Source organism: Heterodontus francisci, chromosome 15 (genome assembly GCF_036365525.1).
Source record: "Heterodontus francisci isolate sHetFra1 chromosome 15, sHetFra1.hap1, whole genome shotgun sequence".
Taxonomy (NCBI): domain Eukaryota; kingdom Metazoa; phylum Chordata; class Chondrichthyes; order Heterodontiformes; family Heterodontidae; genus Heterodontus; species Heterodontus francisci.
This window is the reverse complement of record NC_090385.1, coordinates 89,383,552-89,402,921: the sequence shown is the minus strand read 5'-3', so window position 1 is coordinate 89,402,921 and position 19,370 is coordinate 89,383,552. Positions and strand designations below refer to the sequence as shown.

Genomic DNA, 19,370 nt, shown 5'->3' with positions numbered 1-19,370 from the left:
ACAGGGCAGTTGCTGAATGATTTTTCTGGTTGCTGGTGCGATTGCACATGGTTTTGGAACTTTCCTGTAGCGGTCTAAAGTTTCAATAGTCTACAGGGAGTGGTCTGGCTGGTGCTGAAGTACTTATTTTGTTGATTTAAAGGCTTGTGCATAAACAAGTTGCTTCTAGATATGGGTGGCCTAGTAGGCCTTCCACTTGAAATTGAATGTGACTGGGAGAATGAAGAGAGGTCACGCAGAGCATGACAAGCTTCTGGAAGAGGGAGGAAGAGGAGGGAGAGAAGGGCTGTTAGCAGGAGGCCATATCCATCAAGGGTCTTCAGAGAACAATCCTCTTACCTCAACTTCAACATTGACTGACGCTTGAGACTTCTTTGCTTCTCTGGCCCTTCCCTAATTCTATAATCTCCTCCAGTCCTACAACCCTCTGAGTTATCTGCTCTCATCTAATTCTGGCCTCTTGACCTTCCCTATTGTAATTGCTCCACCATTAGTTTCCATGCCTTCAGCTGTCTAGGCCCTAAGCTCTAGAATTCACTCCTTAAATCTCACTGCCTCTCTGCCTCTCTTTCCTCCTTTAAGATGTTCCTTAAAATCTATTTCTTTGACCAAGCATTTGTGGTCTGCTCTAATATCTCCTATGTGACTTGGTATTATATTGTGTTTCATAATGTTCCATTGAAGTGCTTTGGGACACTTGGGACATTTTATTACATTAAAGGTTCTACATAACTGCGAGTTGTTGTTACAGAATGTTATGACTGAGTACTGATTGATTGTGATTGTTGGTAGATGGTGATGGGAGTGCAGTGAATTGAGCAGTAGATAAGGCTAGGGGGGCAGTTGGTCGGATGTGCCATTTGAAGATGAACAAATTGTCTACAGTTGCTTGAAGGCATTGTTGCAATTATTTACGACTACAATTATTTCTATAGTTACAATGCCAATGTAATGCCAATAACATTGGTCCATTGTTACACCGCATTTATACAATAATTACCTTGACAACTAATGTGAGATTGTTAAACTTCTTCCTACACTGCATCCATATTCTGGCAGTAACACTCCTGCCATCGACAGCCATCATTTTCTATGTTTTCTATGTTTCTATGTTAGTTTTCACATTTACTCTAATGACACCCAACACCATTTCTCTCCACTGACTTTAAATTATCTGATTGGTTGTCAGGCATCAAGTACTGGATGGGCAGAAAATTCCTGCAATTAAATATTGGGAAAACTGAAGCCATTGTCTTTGGTCCCTGCTACTAACTCCGTTCCCCAACCATCAGCTCCATTCCTGTCCCTGGAAACTGTCTGAAGCTGAACTAGACTGTTCACAACATTGGTTCTCACTGCCTCTTGGACATTTGTTTGTGGGGCTGCCTGCACCGTGCCCCCCCCCCCCGCCAACCTCTCCCCCCTATGGATACAGGACATCTCTCCTCTCTCCCCCCTATGGATACAGGACATCTCTCCTCTTTTCCAACTCTTCCACCAAGAATTCCAGTGCAGTGTCTGAAAACATTAGTGCTCACTCTTTCACATGTTCAGCCACTGCTCAAAGTATCAGTGCACAGAATTATTTTTCAGATGTCTCCTACCACTTTTTGCAACCTCAATGCAGCCCCTTTAAGAGATGCAAGCTGCCTTTAAGTAGTGCTAGCCACTCATATATCGAGCTCCTTACTGATGTGTGCAGCCAAACAGCATGGGCAGCATTGGCTGCATGCAGCAATCATATAAAACATCACAAATTTACCTTGCTGCTTGCAGCTCAATGAACGGGTGCAGGTTAATCATGTACCGCGATCCTCGAGCCTGTTGTCGAGGGTTAGCTATTTTTTTCCATTACATCCTGCATGATGTTTGGTGCCCCAAACCGAATGCAATAGATGATTTAGTTCCTCGGGTTAGAACAAGGATTAGTTCAAATGAAGCATCACTTCCTCACTTATCTCTTACAACCCCATACAGGCCAACAGTTTATACCATGTGGTGCAATTGTCGCATGCCTGACATCAAATCAAAAGGTGGGGTGTTTGAAGCTCTTTGGATTGTACTTGCTTGAGTATAGGAAATTGAGGGGTGATCTGATCAAGACAACAAAAATGTTAAAAGTATTTGAGTGGTTAGTAACATTTCCTCTCATTGATGAGTCAAAAACAAGGTGACATAATCTTAAATTTAGAGCTCAGTCATTCAATGGTGAAATCCAGGGCACTTTTTCACACGAAAGGGATTGGAGATTTGGAGCTCTCTCCCCCAGCAGGCTGTGGATACTAGAGCAGTTGGAGCTTTCAGGACTGAAATGGACGAATTTTTGTTAGGTTATGATGCCAAGGAATGTGCCAAGGGCTGGAAATTGAAGTTGAGATTCAGATGATCTAATTGAGTGGAGGAGCAACTGAATCACCTACTCCTAGTTCTTATGATACCAAACCATTATTGAAGCCATTTTGGTTGCTTTTTGCACCTGTTCATAGTGTTATGGCCAGGTGAGGAGGGGAGTCTCAGGTCCCCCCTTTCGCCCTTTCTCTCATTTGACCGCAACAGGGTTTATTCCTTTCTAAAAACAGTGATTGTGCTTACAACCTCAGTGAGCGCTTTACCTTGTTCCTCGAATGTGATCGCAAAAGAAGCAATTGGACACATTTTCTTGAGTTTAAACAAGAAAGAGGTAAGTTTATTATAGTTAACACGCTAACCTGATTTAAAATTCTAAAAATGCGCGACACATTCACGCACACATTCACACGAGAGTCACACACACACACAAATAGATTGCAGAGGGAAACAGATTTGGTGGTTGGATTAAAGTCCAGAATAAATGGAACTTAACTACAGTATATAAGTCCAGTATTCCTCTGCTGTAGCTGTAGTTTTGAAGTCCTCACTGGTCCAAGTGCACTGTGGTTGGCTTGCTTTGTTCAGGGCTCCTGAAGGCAGAATTGGTTGTTGATTCTCTTTCCCTGGTTGATAGCTGTAGCAGTCTGTAGGCTTGGAGGGGGCCCCCAGGCGCAGCCTGTTCTTCTCTTGATATTTTCTGGGAGTAGAGAGAGAGACAGACACACAGGGGAGCAGCTGCCATCTTTGCTGCCATACCCTCAGTTCTTGCCTGACTGCTGTCTATGCCACAAAACTTTAGTTTCCTCAGAGAAGAGCCAGCTGTCACATGGTTCTATCAATCCCCTTTGTTTCCAATGAATTTTTTTCTGGAATCTTCCCATGAAATTCAAGGTGCTACATGACCCAGGGTGTCTATCCACACTTGGAGGGGTGTTCGCTCTTTCAAAGTCAATGGCTGGAATTTTACGCCGGCCCAGCGGGTATTAACAGCCACTTAAGGGCCCTCGCCCGCCTCCATGGGTATTTTACCCATGGCAAGCAGGCGTGCTGGGGATGTGAAAGACTGCCTAGCGATAGCTGCAAGTCTTTCCACGCCCGGGGGGTGGTGACATGGTAGTCGGGCACAGGGTGCCCGTTTGAGGGCCGCCCCTGCCTCCCAACCCACCCCCGGAACCCAAGATACACCCCTCCCCAAAGGACCACTCCAGCCTCACCAGGGAAGGACCGATCCTCCTGGTGAGGCATGCCCCTACTTACCTTCCCTCCTCGATTCCATGGCACGGCTTGGCTGCGGTCCCAGCAGTGGCCACTGCTCCCAGTGGCGCTACTGGGACTAGGAGCTGCTGGCCCGCTGATTGGCTGGCAGCTCACTGAGGCACGACCTCCTCCATCAAGTGGGTGGAAGTCCCACCTCAGAACAATTAAAGCCTGGGGATCTGTAAGATATGGGCGGATCCCCAGGCTAGGCGGAAGCGGGTTCACCACCGACTTTCATGTCGGAGTCCGCCTCCCATCCATCCACCGTAAAATTCCGGCCCATGGGTGGGAATGGCCGCAATGGCTGGGCTGATAAAACGTAATTCAATCACTCCAGGCAAGCCATTGTCCTTGCTGAGCTTATGTTCAACTCATCAGGCTGGATTTTAAAGGGTGCGCAACGCTGGAAACAGTCGTGGTGGGGCGGGGGGGGGCATGAAAATCGCAATGGATGAGACCCTCCACCAACCCCAATGCGGGCAGGTCTCGACCCGATCTCGGCGGCGGCAGTGAGGCCTTGTGGCAGCTGCCCCGCCGCACAGCGACGGGACCCACATTATAACATGCAAATGACTACTTACCTTTCATTATTACGCAGGACACAGCAATTCTGTCAGCAGGTTGAGATCTTCATTCCAACATCGGCAATGCTGCGTCTTTGAATCCCCGTTCGGGGAAACGAGGTGCAACACCTATAGGGAGGAGGGAGGAGGTGCTTTTCTCAGTCTGGGAGTGGGGGAGCAGGGTCAAAATCTTTGGATTGGTCGAGGGGATGATGGGAAGAGGTAAACAACAAAGATTCCAAACCTTGTGGGGGGGAGGGGGAACGTCCAATATTAACGATAGGTATTCTGGAGGGGGGGGGGAAGGGCATGAATGATGTGTAATGCCATTGTGGGGTTGGGAGAGGGCATGAAAATATTTTTTGATTCATTTTTATAAACATTATATTAACAGTGTCTTTAAAAATTTAAATGATCATTTAAGGCTGTAAGCCCTTTAAAAAAGGCACCTGCGCATTGGTGCCAGATGCCGTTGCCAGGGATGGCTCGCCCGCCCCCTCCACGTCATCGGGTGAGGGGTGGCTGCCCCGGCCATGATAATTAGCAGCTGTGTTTGGAATCGCGGCAGCCCAAGTGTGCAGGCGGCAAATTTTTCCGCCCGACGCCTATGTCGGCATTGGGCTTTTAAAATGCAGCCCTTTGTCTCCAGCCCATTCTCCTGGTGTTTCAAATGGAAATTGCAGTGGCCATCTTGGCTGCTACTTTTTTAAAAGTTAACTTGTAAGATTTTTCCATTAAATGTCTAATGTAAGTTTCCAACCGATTAAATTAATATGTCCCATTTGGCATATAGGGTTTTCCTGACAATAGCTTCTAATAACCTGTGTATATAAACACTTTTGTATACTCCTTCTACAGTTCCTAGTTTCCCATCATTAAAAAAATATTCCAATTTGTCTTTCTCAAATCCAAAGTGGATGATCTCACACTTCTCAACATTGAACTGCGTCGGCCATAGTTTTCCCCACTGGTTTCGTCCGTCTATGTCCCTTTGTAACTTCTTTCACCCATCTACACAAACTGCTGTGCTTTCTACTTTGTGTCATCTAGAAACTTGGAGATACAGCTCACTATTCCTTCATCCAAATCACTAATATATATTTGTGAAAAGCTGATTCCCCAGAACAGTTCATTGGTGAACACTGCTTGTCACTTCCCACTAGTCAGAAAACATTTCATTATCCCTAATCTCTTCTCCTACATCTTAACTAATTACTAACCCATGTCACAAGGTTGCCTCCAATTCCAACACTTTAATTTTTGCTGCTCTTGTGTAGAACATTATCAAATGTCTTTGAGAAGTCCATATAGCCAACACCCATAGACACTACCCTTTCCACCATATTAATGTCCTCAAAAATTCCATTAGGTTAGTCAAACATGATCTACCCTTCACGAATCCATACTGACTCTTTTAAATCGGCTCATACTTAATTAAATGCTCAGTCACAATGTCCCCGATGATAGTTTCCAATAACTTCACCATAACCATCCTTTAAACGGACAGGTCTGTAGTTTACTGCTATTTCCCACCCTGCCTTCTAAAATGATGGGGTGAAATTTGCAATTTTCTGTTTCAAAAGCAAATTCATGAATCTAGAGAGCTTTGGAAAATTTTAATTAATGTAGCTGTTTCTTTTAATACTGTAGATGGAAACTATCAACATTGGAGATTTGTCTTTTTTAAGAGGCATTAGTTTCTCCATTTCCTTTTTCTGAACTTAAATTAAATCCAATAAGTTCTGCCCCATAACTTATTTTTTAGGTTCCCTTGTACCTCTGTTACTTTGCACTCTTGCTCCACTGTGAAAAGAGGAACAAAGTTTTCTTTTAACAAGTCTGCCATTTCTTTATTGCAGGGAGGTAATGTTAAATTTATATAGAACCCCACTTGGAGATTTAGATTCAGTTCTGGTCCCCGTAGTACAAAAATATATTGAAGCATCGGAGAAAGTGCAGAGAAGCTTTACCAGTCATTAGCAAAACTGAAGGGATATGACTATCAGGAAAGATAGATCAGGGAAAAGACTTTTTTTCCATCAAAGTAAAAACCAAGAGGAGGGGCGATCGAGGTCTGTTTATTTAAGGGGTGCAATAGAGTGGATGTGGAGAAATTGTTTCCACTCGTGGGTGAGTACAGAACAAGGTGGCCTAAATGTAAAATAGCCAATTATAGATCAAAAATAATTTAGGAAGTGAGAATATGGAACTTGCTGTCATGTGAAAGTTAGATTTGATACATTTAAGGGAGACTTGATTCATTTATGATCGAGAAGGGATTACAGGGATACCAGTTGGGCTGAATGGCTTGTTTTTGTGTTGTTGATTCCATGTATGTAACCCCACGTATACCCAAATTTAAAGAGCAACAGAAAATCACTAAAATGAAAAATCAGCTTCTCATTGTCAGTAAATACCTTGCCATAATCTTGATTGCCCTTTTAAATGATGTAGTATTAATATTAATTAATTCATACATATGGAGAGAAAAGATAATCACTTGAAATTTTGATTCATGAATTTGTTTCAGGAGACTGTAAAAAGGCAGGTAGCAAAAAGGAAATATGGTAGCTATTGCATCTCATCATTATCCCATGGAATTCTTTCCATTCCCAGTATGCCCCATCCGATATCCCACCATCCATCATGTCCCATACAATTTCATCACATCTCATCCTATCCTTTCACATCCCTTTACCATCGACTAACGTCTAGATAACAAAGTCATACATTAAGCTCATTCGCCCTTATATCAAGGAATCAGTACAGGCTTGCTTCTGATTGCCTGCACCAAAAAGCAATGACTGAAATCTTGCCTATAAGTGAACAACAATCCAAAATCAACACTCAGGCTTTTAACTAAATATTTCAAACACTCAGGAGATAAATAAAAGGAAACATGAAACTGACTGAAAATTACAGCTGATATTCTATGGATTATTCTGGTGTGTTTACCTCAGCATCAGTCAGTTTTGAGAAGTCTGACTGGCTTCCAATGTAGAATTCAATTCCTTTCTCGGCTCCCTCCAGGGTAACACCTCGGATCAGGAGTATGGTCAGAACCACATAAGGGAATGTTGCAGTGAAATAAACCACCTGACCAAGAAGAGAAGTTTGTTAGATTTCCTTGTATTGTCGGTACAACGTTTGCAGCATTGAATCCAATTGAATGGCAAACTAATAGGATTGTAATCAAAGCAAAGAAAGAATCAAAAGACGATTGGAAGAGTAATAACTAAATGAAGGGCATATTTAACTCTGAGATGCATTTTGTAACTGAATTTAAATAGCACAACATTATGCTAACTTATTTGCATCCCCAATTCAAGGAAGTAACACATTTATGTAGGAGAATTGATCTAAGTGTGATGAATCCTTACATTTACTCCTCAGGTTTATTTGCCATTCTCATTGTCCAGACAAATCTCATTTCACTCAAATAAAACCATGACCCTAATCAGCTCAATCACTTATCCAGCCCTGCCCCAGGATTCCAGAGCAATTGGAAATTCACCCAAAGTCTTGTATCAGTGACTGAAACCCTTAGAATGAGGGACACATTTCAGGGGTTTGGGGAATTGCTGCTGTTCTTTCACTCAGGAGAAAGATTTTCAGATCTCACTCAGGCCTGCAGTGCTCATGAATTATGGATCTCACACTTTCCAAAGGGTCACCGTTAAGATCAACTTTGAGATAAACCAGCCGATTTCACAAATGATTTATAAATGCTAGTTTTATTGTTACAGAAACTGTGTACTTTGTCACAAGTTTTAATTCTATTCATCACCAATCATTTTACCTTTCCTGAAGATTTGATTCCTTTAGATAGCGCTGCCCCAACTATCAGCCAGGCCAGAAACAGACAGAGGGCTAAATACCAGACGATCTCCCCAGTCTCATCAATTGAACTGGTACGGCGTAAAACCACTTTACTGAATAAAATGACAACAGAAAATGTATTATATAAGGATAATTTTCATTACACACTCATTAAAACCGATCTGTCTCAATAATGGTCTTATAGGAAAGGAAATCTGTCTTTACCCCATCTAGCCTATATGTGACTCAAGACACACAGCAATGTGGTTAACTCTTAACTGCCCTCTGAAATGGCCTTGCAACCCACTCAGTTGTACCAAACTGTTATGAAAAAAACTAAAAAGAATGAAACTGAACAGACCACCCAACATCAACCGAGTCACCGGATAAGACAAAGTCACACCCAGCCCTGTCGACCCTGTAAAGTTCTCCTCACTAACATCTGGGGATTTGTACCAAAATTGGAGGAGCTGTAAGAATGCTGTTCATTATACACAGTTACTATTATAGAGTCATAGAATCACATCCAGCTCCTTCCAAGGACCTGCCAGTGACATTTGCAGGATTTTACAATCCCCTGCCCACAATCTTATCTCCCAGGTGACTGAAGCCATGTTTGCCAAGGCCACCATTTATGTCCACTTTGATACTGGTGAGGCCAGTCAGCCACAGAGGGCTGTCACAATTTCTGCAGTGATTGGATTCCCGCAGGTACAGAGAGTCATGGACTGCAGACATGTGGCAATCAAGGAGCTCTCAGATCATCCAAGATTATTTATTAATCGGAGGGATTCCACTGTCTCAATGTTCAGCTGGTATGTGACCATCGGAAGTTTCTCATGCGTGTCTGTGCAAGATAACCTGGAAGCTGCCATGATGCCTTCATTCTGTGTCAGTCACATCTCCCACAGGTTTTCGCACCTCGAAGCAGAGTCAGCAGATGGCCTTTTGCAAACAAGGGCTACTCTCTGAGGATGTGGCTGTGAGGAGCCCCACACTGGTGTAGAGGAACGGTACAACCAGAGCCACATGAGCACAGAGGCAATCATCAAGCAAGCCACTTGGTTGCAGAAGATGTGATTCAGATGCCTGCACATAGTGGAGCTGCAAGGGGTGTTGGTCTGAGGAGTGCTGTACAGGAGAATGCTGGGGGAGTCAGAGTGTGGGTCTGGCACCTGAAAATGGGACATCACTCACCTTTCCCACCCTTATCAGGCTGTAGAGCCTCTTGCAGCACTGAATCCAGGTTCTAGGGACCACAGTCCTTCTGCTTACTTCTTCAAACACTTCCATGCACGCCTGCTTGGTTTGAAAGGTTGCTCCAGTCCACAGGAAACAACATTTCTCAGTGGTCCCTCAGTTCCCACAGCAGGTTCTCCAGGGAGGAGTCAGAGACCCATGGTTGCTAAAGCCTCAAGAAGCAATATAGAATTCAACCCCTATGACCTTTGCCAGGGTCCCTTTAAATCAAAATTCTTATATTGACAGGTGCGGGTCATCATCAAGCCCGCACTCCGTGATTGGCTAGGAAACTTGGAGGCGGGATGCTAACACAGTGATTAAGTTAAACAGCCACAGCAACACCAGCTGCTGCAATGATCATGCTCCCAACCCTCTGCCACCACTCCCAGCTACGAGCGAGTCAGTTCCATTACAATTCTGCCCTAAATCTCCCAGTGAATTCAGCTCCTTCATATTGTTAAACATGGTACCCACTCACAAATGATTTCCCCCAATTTAGTTCCCATGTCTATGGGTTAAACACAATATTGTAGTCAGTTAAAAACAGAAAGGGATATTAGTCACAGATAATATGAACTATTTAATGTTAAGAATTCTACTGGTGAATCTCCTCCTTGAGAAAAAAGAAAATAAAAAATATTCTCTAAACATTGCACTGTATAAATATTGTTAAAGTAAACCTACAGTGTTGGAAACCAGGGAAATGTTGTCTAATGAAAGGGCCTCTGTTGGATAGTATTTTGTAACAGGTGTATGATGTAAATAGTATCTCTATCGAAATCAAACAGCTTTTCCGTCATTAAACAGGGCATTCACCCAACTGACCTTCCCAAGAGGAAGCTACTGGTACAGCTGTGCAGGTTATAGGTGCAGCTATCTGTAGTAATTTACTTACTCCCAGTATTGCTCACTTGGACTCTGGTGAGGAATGTCGATTTCTGATCCATTTGGACAAGTTTCATTGTTTACATGCAGCCATGTTGTATTAACTATTTCAAAATATCCATCATCCAGAGTGAGATTGCAGAGTGGATCTAGAAAATGTGGAATGTGTTTTAGAATTACATTGCATTGGAAATGGTGCTGTAATTTCTATTGATATAATCAGGGCCATTGTTTCACGCCGACTGAATCAGTCCAATCCCTTTTATTACATGGGTGTGGTTACAGATGGGTCAGAACACTGAAGTACAGTCTGCACACTTCACTCACTGCACAGTCCAGCTCTGCTGCTCACTCTGTGTGTAATAGCAGATTTTATTTGACAGATTCCACAATGACAAAACCAGTTTAAGGCATGAAAGTATAAATAGCTCCTTCAATGTGTCATGATTATTACAGAGGGCCATCGTTTTATATATATATATATATGTAAAAAAAAAACATATTGTGGTTACAGAATTTCTGGGACTAAGGTGGGGGTTGGTGGTGATGGTCTCCTGAATGTTCGTTATAACTTGAGTTAAAGATCTGCAGGAAAGATCAGAGATGTGGCAAATCTCCACTGTAAAACTTGACCCATTGTAACACAAATCCCCATGGTAACACCTGACCCATTGTAACACCTGATCCATTATAACACATGTCTGCATTGTAGCATATGACACATTGTAACATGTGACACAATAGTAACACTTGATCCCAATGTAACACATCACCCCATTGTAACACATGGCCTATCATAACACAGACCCTATGGAAACATGACATACTTGTCGCACAAAACCCTTTGGTATCACATGCCCCCATGACCCTGTGGTAACACCAGACCTTACAACTTCCCTTTCTTCACATCCATGGGTTATAATGTTAGCTGTTTTACAGATCAAATTTTACACTTCTTGGCCTGGAGTTTCCTCCCCATTTGTGTCCAGAGGCATGTAATCCAGGCATGTACAAATCATGTATATTTAAAGATCACAGAATTATGAATGGCTGCCCAAGTGTCCTCAATCCCTTATGTTTATCATCAAACCCTACATTCAAACAAATCTCTGGCCTCAAAGCCTGGCCACACCTCCAGCTCTCGGATGCAAATACCCTCCAATGCACCTGTTCAGGGCTGGTGCCTTAACATTGCACGAGATTCTCAGGTGTGCAGGGACCCTGTGTTCACCTGAAGGAAGCACAGATCAGCTGACCAGGAAAAGAACTGAACCCATTACCATGTCTTACTGATTTTGGTGCCATTATACAGTCTATTCTTGAGTAACTGAATAAAGATGGCTCACTCTAGGGCTGTGGCTCTGCAATTTCCTGTATTGGAAGAAAAGGAAGAGGAACAGAAACAGAGACATGGGGCCTAAAGGGTGAAGCACAACAGGAAGAGACTGCATTGTAGTCACAGATACTCTTCCCAGAGAGTGTGCAAACCTCGACTGACATACCTGGAGATGTTGGAGAAAATGATTTTGTGCCGTTAGTGGTTCACAAAGGAGACCATCGGCGACTGCGGGACTGGCTGTGCAATCAGTTGAAGCCTCGGTCCTTGTGCTGCAAAGCCCTCACAATGGGAGTGAAGGTCATCATAGCCCTCAAATTTTACAGGTCTGGATCCTGCCAGGCATCCACAAAGGAAACTATGCCAGATCAGACAGGGGACAGTGAGGGCCAGCATTTGACAGATCACAAACATCCTGCACTGTAGGGCTGGGGAGTTCATTAAATTTGGAACATGTGGTGAAGCAAATGATGAGGGCGCTGAGCTATAGAATTGCTGGCTTCGCAGACTGCTCGGAGCGATTGTTGGAACACGTGTCACTGTAGCTCCCCTTCAGAACCCACAAAGTTACAACAACAGAAAGGCTTCCATTTCCTCATTGTGCGGATAGTCTACAACACCTGACTGCACATCCTGTCAATTTGATTTCATTGAGCACAATTTAATAAAAGCAAATATGCTTGGGGCTGGGGACACAGTGGAAAGATGGATAATTAGTGAAAGGCTCCCCCCTGCTCCCATGGCTGATGACACCCCTTCATGCCTCACAGACTGAGGTAGAAGGGAGGTACAACCAGGTGCATGTGCCCACCAGACATGTCCTTCAGAGGCCTATACTTTACCCAATAGAAGTTAGCACATTACCTTTGGGAATCCTGCTGCAGGTTTCATCTGCACCCCACCAGCTGAAGCAGTCTGCCCACGGCAGAGGGGATTGGAAGGAAGCAAACAAGTAGTACAGACTGTAGCCGATGATGCAGTTGTAGGTGACATCAATGATTGTACTGAACAGGACCATAGAGATCCCCACGCCTTAAAATAGAATTAGGAGCAAGAACTTAGATTAGAAACAATAATTCAAATATTTTATTTCATATGGATTCAGCTGGATGGACAAAGTCATTTTGTTCAGTCCCAATCGGGCACAATGATCGTTTCTGCTGTCATCTGTGAACATACGACCGTACGAATTCGGAGCAGAAGTAGGCCATTCAGCCTCTTTAGTCTGTTCTGCCATTCAGTAAGATCATGGCTCATCTGTTTGCGTCTCAAATTCCACACTCGCATCTACCCCCGATAACCTTTGATTCCCTTGCCTAACAAGAATCGATCTACACCCGACTTAAAATTATTCAATGACCCCGCCTCCTCCATCTTCTGAAGCAGAGAGTTCCTAAGTAGCACAACCCTCTGAGAGAAAACATTTCTCCTCATCTCTGTCCTAAAAGGGCGGCCCCTAATTTTAAAACAATGCCCCCGAGTTCTGGACTCTCCCACAAGAGGAAACATCCTTTCCGCATCCACCTTGTCAAGAACGTTCAGGATCTTATATACGTCAATTCTGTGATTCTGTGATTCAATCAAGTCTCCCCTCATTCTTCTAAACTCCAGTGAAAACAAGCCCAGTCTGTCCAACCTTTCCTCATCAGACAAACCGCTTATTCCAGGTATCAATTTAGTAAACCTCCTCTGAACCACCTCCAACGCATTCACATCCTTCCTTAAATAAGAAGACCAAAACTGCACACAGTATTCAAGATGTGGTCTCACCAATGCCCTGTATAACTGAAGCATAACATCCTTACTTTCATTTTCAATTCCTCTCGTAATAAAGGATAGCATTCCATTAGCCTTCTTTATTACTTGCTGTACCTGCATACTAACTTTTTGTGACTTATGCACTAGAACACCTAGATCCCTCTGCACCTCAGAATTCTGCAGACATTCTCCGTTTAAGTAATACTCTGCGTTTTTATTCTTCCTGCCAAAGTGAACAACTTCACATTTTCCCACATTATATGCCATCTGCCAGATTTTTGCCCACTCACTCAACCTATTTATATCGGTCTGCAACCTCCTTATGTCCTCTTCACAACATACTTTCCTACCTATCTTTTTGTCATCTGCAAATTTAGTTACCATGCCATGGCTCCCCTCATCTAAGTCATTGATACAAATTGTAAAAAGTTGAGGCCCCAGCACAGACCCCTGCAGGACTCCACTCATCACATCCTGCATGCTCTCTGTTTTCTGCCAGCCAGCCAATCTTCTATCCATGCTAAGATGTCACCCACTATACTATGAACTCCTATTTTGCGCATTAACCTTTTATGTGGCACCTTGTCAAATGTCTTCTGGAAATCCAAGTACAGTACGTCAACAGGCTCCCCTTTATCAACAGTACATGTTACTCCCTCAGAGACCTCCAATAAATTGGTTAAACATGATCTCCCTTTCACAATGCCATGCTGACTATTCCCAATTACCTTGATTTTTTTCTAAGTGCCCAGCTATAACCTCCTTAATGATTGTTTCTAACATCTTCCCCATGACAGACGTCAAGCTAACCGGCCTATAGTTACCTGTTTTCTGCCTCCCCCCCCCACCTTCTTGAATAGAGGGATTATATTTGCTAATTTCCCATCTGATGGAACCTTTCCAGAATCTCGCGAATTTTGAAAAATTAACACCAACGCATCTACTACCTCATTCACCACCTCTTTTAAGACCCTAGGATGAAGCCCATCAGGACCCAGGGACTTGTCAGCCCGCAGCTCTATCAGTTTGCTCAGTACCACTTCCCTGGTGATTGCAATTTCACCAAGTTCCTCTCTTCCTTGCACCTCCTGATTTACAGCTATTACTGGAATTTTTTTGTATCCTCTACAGTGAAGACAGAAGCAAAATATTTGTTCATTTCATCTGCCAATTCCTTATTATCTACTATTGACTCCCCATTCTTAATCTCTAGAGGACCAACACTCACTTTACTTACTCTTTTCCTTTATAAATACCTGTTGAAAGTCTTGCGATCCATTTTTACATTTCTAGCTAGCTTCCTCTCATAGTCTAATTTCTTTCTCCTGATTAACCATTCAGTCATTCTCTGCCATTCTTTATATTCTGACCAATCATCTGACCTGCCACTCATCTTTTCACAATTATATGCTTTTTCCTTAAATTTGATGCTTTCTTTAACTCCTTCAGTTAACCATGGATGGTGGGTCCTCCCCTTAGAATTTTTCTTTATAATAGGAATATTCTTATCCTGAATATTCTGAAATATTCCCTTGAATGTCTGCCACTGCTTCGCTATTGATCTATCTCCTAGCCTAGTAACCCAGTTCACTTCAGCTAGATCAGCTTTCATGCACACATAATTGCCCTTATTTAATTTTCAAATACTAGTCTTAGACTCACTCTTCTCTCTTTCAAACTAGATGTAAAATTCAATCATATTGTGGTCGTTGCTATGTAGAGGTGCCTTTACTCTGAGGTCATTAATTATCCTGTCACATTATTCAATACCAAGTCTAATATAACCTGCTCTCTGGTTGGTTCCACAATTCTCTGCTCCAAGGAACTATCTTGAAAGCATTCTCTGAATTGCTCATCCAGGCTACTATTGCAAATCTGATTTTTCCAGTTTATATGTAGATTAAAATCACTCACAATTACTGCTGTCCCTTTATCACAAGCACCCAATATTTCTTCTTGTTTACTTGGTCCTACATTGTGGTTACTCTAAGGTGGCATGTAGACCACTCCCACTTGTGACTTCTTTGCCCTACTATTCCTCATCTCCACCCAAACCGATTCTACATCCTGACCTCCTGAACCAAGGTCATCGCTAACTATTGCAACAATGCCATCCTTGATTGAGAGTGCTACCCCTCTACCTTTACCTAGCTTCCTATTCTTCTTGAATGTCATATACCCCTCTATATTGAGGACCCAATCCTTGTCATCCTGCAGCCATGTCTCTGTAATGGATATCAAATCATAATTATTTACTTCAATGTGTGCTATAATTTTGTCTACTTTGTTATGAATGCTACGTGCATTCAGATACAGAGCCTTTAGTTTTGCCTTTTTGTTACCTTTGTAACATCTGGTCTTGACTGTTGGTGTGTTATTAGGTTTTTTCTCTCTGTCCCTTCCTGCCATTCTCTGACCTTCATTTCCCATATTATTATTCTGCTCTCCTGCCTTGACTCTACCCCTTGGTTTGCTATGTCTACCCAGGCTTGATCCCTCAACCCCCTTGTTTAGTTTAAAGCCCTCTCTATTTCCCTAGTTATACAGTTTGCTAGAGCACTGGTCCCAGCACAGTTCAGGTGAAAACCATCCCAACGGTACAGCCCCCACTTTACCCAGTACTGGTGCCAGTGCCCCACGAACCGAAACCCACTTCTCCCACACCATTCTGTGAGCCACATATTAATTTCACTAATCTTATGTGCCCCCTGCCAATTGGCACGTGGCTCAAGTAATAATCCAGAAGATTATTTCCCTTGAGGTTCTCCTGTTCAATTTGGTGCCTAGCTCCTCATACTGTCTAAACAGAACCTCTTTCCTAGTCCTACCTATGTCGTTGGTCCCTACATGGACCACGACAACCGGATCCTCCCCCTCCCATTCCAAGTTCCTGTCCAGTCCTGAGTGGACGTCCCTAACCCTGGTACCGGGGAGGCAACACAGCCTTCTGGACTCACTCTCGGCTGCACAGAACAGTGTCAATCCCCCTCACTATACTATCCCCTACTACCACTACATTCCTTTTTGCTCTCCCCATTTGAATGGCTTCATATACCACAGTGCCATAGGCGGTCTGCTCATCCACCTTGCACACTTTTGTCCAAGTAGGTTGAGAGCATCTCAAACCTGTTTGAGGTGAGTATGTTCATGATGCTCCAGAATTATTTCATAGATTAGGAAAACTGCACTTTATTGCCAAACAGCTAATCTTATAATTTTTTATCTATATGTATAGAAGTTTTGTGTGTATCCTACTTCAGAAGTCAGACTTCTTAGCAAAATAATCTACGTAACTATAACATATAAAGCAGAGTGACAGTTATTTCCTTCTGGTTTTCCTGATCTGGAAAAGCCAGGAATTCAGAATCAGTTGTAATCGACAGAGAAACAAATGCCCTCCCGTTGACCTCAGAATGTACCTACTTGCAGTACTTCATCTGGTTTAAAGGCCAAGTTGAACACAGCTCAATGCAGCAGAATAATACAGTGCATATTACAAGGTGTAAAGTCTCAGTCCTCATAAAACAGCTTATCAACTGACATTGTGAGCAAAGCCAGGATAGATGTGCTAGTGAAAATAATTAAGGGTTAAACTGATTTCCTGATCACTTTCTAATTCTCAAAGAAAATGACCCTTAATTAGTTAAATTACACAAGTAGGCTGTTAACTCCTTCTCCACTTTCCTGACGGTCTAGCACATTCTGGGATTTGTTCCCACAGGTGCTGCTCATTCTCAGCTCTGCTATCCAAGTGAATATTCTTCACTCAAGAACCTAAACAATGAACAACATTAACCAGTAACTGGGAGGGACATCCCAACTGGGCTCAGTCTTGTCACCACCCAATATTCATAACCCACACTTGTACTTTTTAGCAGAAGTTGGCAATCAGAGACAGGATGGTTGGCTGATGTTTTCCTCCTTAGTCTAAGGACATTGGGACGGTTTTAGAGCTCGAACTGTTGCCTGGGATGAGCTGCATTGTTGAGGGGCACAATGATTTCGATGTTTTAAAAAATTCTAAGCAGCACATCAGCTCCCATTCTTTTTCTCTTAATTTGTTTACTTTTCCCATTATGCTTCTCATTAGACAAGCATATTACTAACCAAGAGAAACTGAATTCCCACCACCTCTTTTTATCAATGGAAAATACTTGTTCACTTTCAGTGATCTGTTGCTACAAGTAAATGAAACAAGTAAAATTTCAATGAGCTGACTTATTTTGGAGAAAATGAAACATGGAACCAACATCCTTTCTGCAGCGGCGACAGGGAGAGCGAGGTGGCAGCTGGGTAAGTGAGTTTACAACTTATATAAACTTACCTTTTTGTTTCGGCAGTTTCTTTTTGCAGCGGCGACAGGGAGAGCGAGGTGGCAGCTGGGTAAGTAAGTCCTATATATTTGGGCAGCGGCTGAACCCGAGACACTACACCTGTAGTGTCTCCCACCCACCCTCCTCCTCTAACCAAAAAAAAAGGACTCGGTGGTGTGCAGATAAGGTAAGGCTTTTTCTATTTATTTTTTTTTTCATGTGATTGGTAAAAACTTTTCGTTCCTTTCTCATTTATCTAAGTTAAGACTAAGTTAAGCTTAAGATTAAAAATGGCAGGAGATCTCAGACCCGTGTTATGCTCCTCTTGCTCAATGTGGGAGCTCAGGGACACGGCTGATGTCCCTGACTCCTTCACTTGCTGGAAGTGTGTCCAGCTGCAGCTCTTGTTAGACCGCATGACGGCTCTTGAGCTGCGGATGGACTCACTTTGGAGCATCCGCGATGCTGAGGAGGTCGTGCATAGCACGTTTAGCGAATTGGTCACACTGCAGATTAGGATCGCTTAGGGAGAAAGGGAATGGGTGACCAAAAGGCAGAGAAAGAGCAGGAAGGCAGTGCCGGTGTCCCCTGCGGTCATTTCCCTCCAAAACAGGTATACCGTTTTGGATACTGTTGAGGGAGATGGCTCACCAGGGGAAGGCAGCAGTAGCCAGGTTCATGGCACCGTGGCTGGCTCTGCTGTTCGGAAGGGCGGGAAAAAGAGTGGAAGGGCTATAGTCATAGGGGATTCGATTGTAAGGGGAGTAGATAGGCGGTTCTGTGGTCGAAAACGAGAATCCCGAATGGTATGTTGCCTCCCAGGTGCACGGGTCAGGGATGTCTCAGATCGGCTGCAGAACATTCTGAAGGGGGAGGGTGAACAGCCAGTTGTCGTTGTGCACATAGGCACCAATGATATAGGTAAAAAATGGGATGAGGTCCTACAAGCAGAATTTAGGGAGTTAGGAGCCAAGTTAAAAAGTAGGACCTCAGATGTAGTAATCTCAGGATTGCTACCAGTCCCACGTGATAGTCAGAGTAGAAATGAAAGAATAGTCAGGATGAATGCGTGGCTTGAGAGATGGTGCAGGAGGGAGGGGTTCAGATTTTTGGGACATTGGGACCGGTTCTGGGGGAGGTGGGACTATTCCAAATTGGACGGTCTACACCTGGGCCGGACTGGAACCAATGTCCTTGGGGGTGTTTTTGCTAACGCTGTTGGGGAGGGTTTAAACGAATGTGGCAGGGGGATGGGAACCAAATGAGGAGGTCAGTGGACAGTAAGGAGGTAGTAACTAAAGCCTGTAAGGAACTAGATAATGAAGTCAGCGTGACTAAGGGGAAGAGTAGGCAGGGAGCAGATGATGAACGCAAAGGGACTGGTGGTCTGAGCTGCATTTGTTTTAATGCAAGAAGTGTAGTAGGTAAGGCAGATGAACTTAGGGCTTGGATTAGTACCTGGGAGTATGATGTTATTGCTATTACTGAGACTTGGTTGAGGGAAGGGCATGATTGGCAACTTAATATCCCAGGATATCGATGCTTCAGGCGGGATAGAGAGGGAGGTAGAAGGGGAGGAGGAGTTGCATTACTGGTCAAAGAGGATATCACAGCTGTGCTGAAGGAGGGCACTATGGAGGACTCAAGCAGTGAGGCAAAATGGGCAGAACTCAGAAATAGGAAGGGTGCGGTAACAATGTTGGGGCTGTACTGCAGGCCTCCCAACAGCGAGCGTGAGATAGAGGTACAAATATGTAAACAGATTATGGAAAGATGTAGGAGCAACAGGGTGGTGGTGATAGGAGATTTTAATTTTCCCAACATTGACTGGGATTCACTTAGTGTTAG

The 19,370-nt window shown here is 43.5% G+C and overlaps 1 protein-coding gene across 2 annotated transcripts in view; it reads right to left on the bottom strand.

The window, feature by feature from the left end:
* LOC137377777 (sodium- and chloride-dependent neutral and basic amino acid transporter B(0+)-like) overlaps positions 1 to 19,370 on the bottom strand; it is a 68,860-nt gene that overhangs the window by 27,958 nt on the left and 21,532 nt on the right. For both annotated transcript variants that reach the window (XM_068047821.1, XM_068047819.1), the window contains 4 exons: positions 12,316 to 12,483; positions 10,126 to 10,264; positions 7,969 to 8,101; positions 7,125 to 7,265 (listed from right to left, as the gene is read on the bottom strand). In XM_068047821.1, coding sequence (XP_067903922.1) covers positions 7,125 to 7,265; positions 7,969 to 8,101; positions 10,126 to 10,264; positions 12,316 to 12,483 — 581 coding nt within the window. The remainder of the gene's footprint in view (positions 1 to 7,124; positions 7,266 to 7,968; positions 8,102 to 10,125; positions 10,265 to 12,315; positions 12,484 to 19,370) is intronic.